Here is a 5,000-nt window from a genome sequence, read left to right as displayed (position 1 = left end):
GTGAAAGAGGATTTTCAGAACTTGAATTATATTTAATAAAAAAACTTAACTTCCACTTTTTTAATTTAACAGAACGAATTTTAAAATGCGAAACAGCTTTGTTAATAATAATTGGACAACTTCTTTTATTAACAGAAAATATATCATTAAGAAAAAGTGGAACCAAAATGAGACGATTCTCACCACATAAAAAAGAAATAATAAATAATAATATATGTGAAAATATAACCCATATGGAAAATAATAATGACATTCAAAATGTTTTCGATAATGATAAAATTCAATATGAAATGCAACTCATAAATGAAGTAAAGAAATTATTAACAGAAGAAACATTTTCTTCTGAACAGTTAATAAATTTTATAAAAAATACCTTGCACGTTCAGGAGAAAAAACGCATATGCACATCAAACAATTATTTATCATTACCCGATGAAAAAGTGGATATTAATGATGATGTCAATATTATTGATATACTTTTAAGGGGTATATCTACTTTGAATGGAAATGAAGAAACTAATTTTGAAAATGTATATTTAAGTTTACAATTGAAGAAAATAAAATATAAGCAGCGTTTTTATTTATCATATAGTGACATAAAAAATAATGTGGATGATGATGGTGTGTATATATATAGAACACAAAGATATGTATCGAAGAAAAAAAAATAAAATATAAAAAATGAAGAATATAATAATATATAAAATATAATATAATATAATAAAAAACACAGCATGATTAGCATTAATTGATGTGTGATTATTTCAATATATATGGAATGGAGACAATCCATTTTTATTTATTATTTGTTTATGTAGAAATTATAATTTTTAATATTGTTTTTTTATTAATAATGATTTATTTATTTATTTATTATTTTTTTTTTTTTTTTTTTTTTGTGAATCCTTTTACGTAATTATATATTCCCACAAAATGGTATCCATGGGATCTATATTACTTTGTGATGAAAAAAAAATAATAAATAAATAAATAAAAATAATTAATTTTTAATTTATTCATTGTTTTATTAATCCTCGTTAATTAAAGTTTATTCATTTTATATATTTTTTGTTTCTTCCTTTTGAATGTCTCCAAGCAAAAGGATCAATATATATATATATATATATATATGTACATTCATTTTTAGAATTAATCTTTGTGTAGAGGATATTTTTCCTTTAATTCTTCAATTTTATCTTCAAATGTTATTTCATATGGGAAAGCAGGATATTTGTTTCCATAAATTTTCCTCATTTGTAACCATTTTGTGAAACATTCAATTTCATACACAGTCATTCTTTTAACATTTACATTTTGATTTATTAAAAAATAATACATTTCTTTTCTAGGTTCATAATCTGGGTTAATTCCCTTTATATAATATTCCCAAGTTTTACTTTCATCCGATGTTAAATCTTTGAAAAAATTCTCGATGTCTTCCTTTTTTGAGGTTTTTTCTATGCAAAAATATTTCTTAAGTAAGTGAAACCCATTGTTAATGTTATTATTAATTCTAGTGTAATAAATCCTTTTCATATTTTTTTTTATAAAACACTCAGAATGAATAATTCATTTTTTTTTTTTTTTTTTTTTTGCATATAATGTAATTATGTTATAATGATAATTATATGTATATATATATATATATATATATATATGAATTACATTTTTATTTTATATAATAAAAAGGTAATATTTCATTTTAAATACTTTAAGATAAAAATAAAATTATAACATATTACAATTGTTTGATGTTCAAATTTGTCAAAAAAAAAAAAAAAAAAAAAAAAAAAAAAAAAAAAAAAATACAATGCTGACATAAGAAAATGTTATATAAATAAATAAATAAATAAATAAATAAATGTATGTATATATATATATAACATGTGTTAGGCGTGTACACAATTGTATGGTTTAATAAACCAATGTATTATATAATTTTAACGTTTTTATAATTTTATTATTTTATATTAAAATTGTAATATATTGATAAAATTATAGAAAAAAAAAGAAGTAATAAAAAAATTAAAGGACTAAAAAAACTATCGAATCGTAGGCGTCCCATGATTGGTTCCCTTGTTTTCCTTCTAAAAAAACAAAAAATTAAAATATACACATATATATATGTATGTATATATATTTATCCCTTCGATATATAATAAAATGTTATTATAATTATATTATATCGGAAAAATATAAATTAATATGTAGATATGTACACAAACATATAAAAGTCTCTATATTTATGTGCAACCTTTTTTTTTATAATATTTCTTTATATATATATATATATATTTATTTATTTATTTATTTTATTGTTATTTTTTTTTTTTTTATACCTTTGAATGATATCAACCCTTTTCAAAAAGAAAAAGTACGTTGATATTAAAGATGTAAAAGATGTAAATAGTAGTAGAAGGATAAGGAGATTTAAATTCCCTCTTTTATTTTTATATTTTTCCAAGAATAGAGTTAAGATATTAATATATAAAGAGATTAACATATAATGAAGGAAGGTTCTTTCTGCTGCAAAATTAATTTTTGGATCTATTTTAATTAGATTAATTGTTTTATATTTTTTGTTAGGTTTATTATATTTATTATGTAACCAGAATGATGTTTGTTGAAGGAGATTATATTTTTGTAAAGTATTACATTGTGAGATATTAAATTGGTTTGTAAGTTGATTCGAGAAAATATTTATTTTATAGCTGGATGGATTTGACATGTTTAAAATATTATTATTTAATGAAAGAACATGATTACTATTATTTGTAATATATTTATCAGATAATTTTTGTATAGAATTATTATCTATATTATTATTTGATGAATGAAAAATGGATTGAATATTTTGATGAATCCATATAGGTATATATTTAATTTTTTCTGCATGTAATAATGCCATAGCTGTTTGATATTTAGAATATTTATAAGCATTAATAGATTCATTATTGTTTAATATGTTAGTAACCCATGTAGGCATATTATCTGTTTTTAATTTGATTTCGATTATACCATAATTTAATCTTATAATTTCATTTTTCCTTAAAGCTTCTTCAGATAATCTACACCAGTTTTTTCTTTTACTAACATATTCATTTAACATAGACACATTTGTATCTATAGATATCCGGACAGAATTATTATTTTGTAATTGAAATGCTGAGCGTAAATATGATGTTCTTATTATAGGTTCCAGTTTATTTTTTATAATCATCATTTGTATTTCCTTTGCCAATTTAATATTTTTTTTTATTTTTTTTCTATATTCCGAAGTATTTTTTTCACCAATTATATTATTATTATTATTATTATTATTATTGTGATTATTATGATTTATATTTTTATTATCGTCCTTGTTTTGGCTGCTCTTATTATAATCACATTCATGTTGTGATATTTTATTCATTTCTTCTTTCTTATAATTATAACCTTTTGATAATTCTTTTTTTTGATAATTTTTTTTTTGATAATTTTTTTTTTGATAATTTTTTTTTTGATAATTTTTTTTTTTTAATTTTTTTAAAAAAAAATCAGAAATATTTAAATCTCCTTTCATAAATTTTAAAACATATTTTTGTTCAAGCACAAATCTTTCCTTCGTTGAAACCTCTCCTGTCCATTCTTCATGATGAGTTTTCCTTTCTATAAAGATATCTTTATTTGGATCTCCTTCATTATCATTATACCATCTAAAACGTATAAGTTGAGCATTTTCATATCTCAATATTCTTCTAGAATAACATGTTGCATCTTTATTATCAAAATATATCGATGTTATTTGTTGAGACTCTTTTAGAGGTTTCATTATATTTTCTTTTTTTTGGGGGGATATATCGGAAGAATTATTATAAGGTATATAATATGACATATCATTCATCTTATCATCAATATTTTGAATAGATACCTTTTTATTTATTTTTTCACATACTTCATTTATTTTTTCAGCAGATGGATTTTCCATATGTAAATCTGCAAAAGTTTCCTGTTCAATTAATTCCTTAAAATTATTTTCAATATCTTCATTTGTTAATCCAAAGATTAAATACGGTAAGTGTTTAACAATCTTTACTTTAGTATATACAATATCTTTATATCTTATCAAAAATTTAGACGATGTTCTTTCGAAGGTATCAGGAGGTACCCATATTTGGTTTTTATCATCTTGAACATTTATATTCTCTTTTAATAAAGAATATAAAAAAGATAAATATACTATCAAATTATCTATATTAATATTACAAAATTTTTCTCTTATTAAACTTAAACGTAACCACTGATTTATTGATATATTCATAACCTTGTCAAAGAAAAAACCCAGCTTCATTATAATTTTACAATTTTTATGTATATAGAAATCGATATGAATAATATCATTTCCTATAAGATCTAGCTTTTTTTCAATACAATCCATATTTATATAATCTTTCTCGGTACAAACACTATTATTATTATAATTATCTTCATTATTATTATTATTATAATTATAATTATTACTATTATTTATTTTTTTTCTTTTATCACGTTCGATCTCTTTTAAAGTATAATATATGTTCTTTAAATTGTAAATAACTTCTTTGTATTTATACTCAGCAAACTTATTTATCTTTACAATCTCTTTACTTATAATATCATTGTACAAAAACGGGGGCAGCATCTTCATACCTACAATAAGAAAAATGGACGAAATTGTAAATATATGAAACATTTATATATATATATATATATATATATATATATATATATATATATATATATATTTATATTTATATATATTTATATATATTTATATTTACTCTCGTATTTTTTTTATATAACCTTGCTTATCAACCATTTTAACCGTATTTTGTACTAGGTCTTTTTCCAGCTTGAAAAAAAAAAAAAAAAAAAAAAAAAAAAAAATATATATATAAAAATATAAACATATATATATATATATATATATTTATATATTTTTTTTTTTATTTTTTTTTTTTTTTTTTTTTTTTTTTTTTTTT

General features: G+C 19.7%; 3 protein-coding genes across 3 annotated transcripts in view; 1 reads left to right on the top strand and 2 right to left on the bottom strand.

Annotated features, from left to right (window-relative positions):
- Positions 1–671, top strand: part of PRSY57_0620900 (RNA methyltransferase, putative) — a gene marked incomplete at both ends in the record, with an annotated part of 1,299 nt that extends 628 nt beyond the window's left edge. Inside the window, one exon of the mRNA XM_012906582.2 lies at positions 1–671. This exon is cut by the window's left edge and continues 628 nt beyond it. Coding sequence (XP_012762036.2) covers positions 1–671 — 671 coding nt within the window.
- Positions 672–1,149: 478 nt separating this feature from the next.
- PRSY57_0620800 (conserved Apicomplexan protein, unknown function) lies at positions 1,150–1,536 on the bottom strand (the record flags this gene model as incomplete). Its single annotated transcript, XM_012906581.2, has 1 exon — positions 1,150–1,536. One exon carries the CDS (start codon positions 1,534–1,536, stop codon positions 1,150–1,152), a length of 387 nt encoding a protein of 128 aa, XP_012762035.2.
- Positions 1,537–1,960: 424 nt separating this feature from the next.
- Positions 1,961–5,000, bottom strand: part of PRSY57_0620700 (vacuolar transporter chaperone, putative) — a gene marked incomplete at both ends in the record, with an annotated part of 3,659 nt that continues 619 nt past the window's right edge. The window contains 3 exons of the mRNA XM_012906580.2: positions 1,961–2,087; positions 2,340–4,668; positions 4,822–4,870. Coding sequence (XP_012762034.2) covers positions 1,961–2,087; positions 2,340–4,668; positions 4,822–4,870 — 2,505 coding nt within the window. The remainder of the gene's footprint in view (positions 2,088–2,339; positions 4,669–4,821; positions 4,871–5,000) is intronic.

Source organism: Plasmodium reichenowi, chromosome 6, assembly GCF_001601855.1.
Source record: "Plasmodium reichenowi strain SY57 chromosome 6, whole genome shotgun sequence".
Lineage (NCBI taxonomy): Eukaryota > Apicomplexa > Aconoidasida > Haemosporida > Plasmodiidae > Plasmodium > Plasmodium reichenowi.
This window is presented reverse-complemented; position numbering and strand designations above follow the sequence as displayed.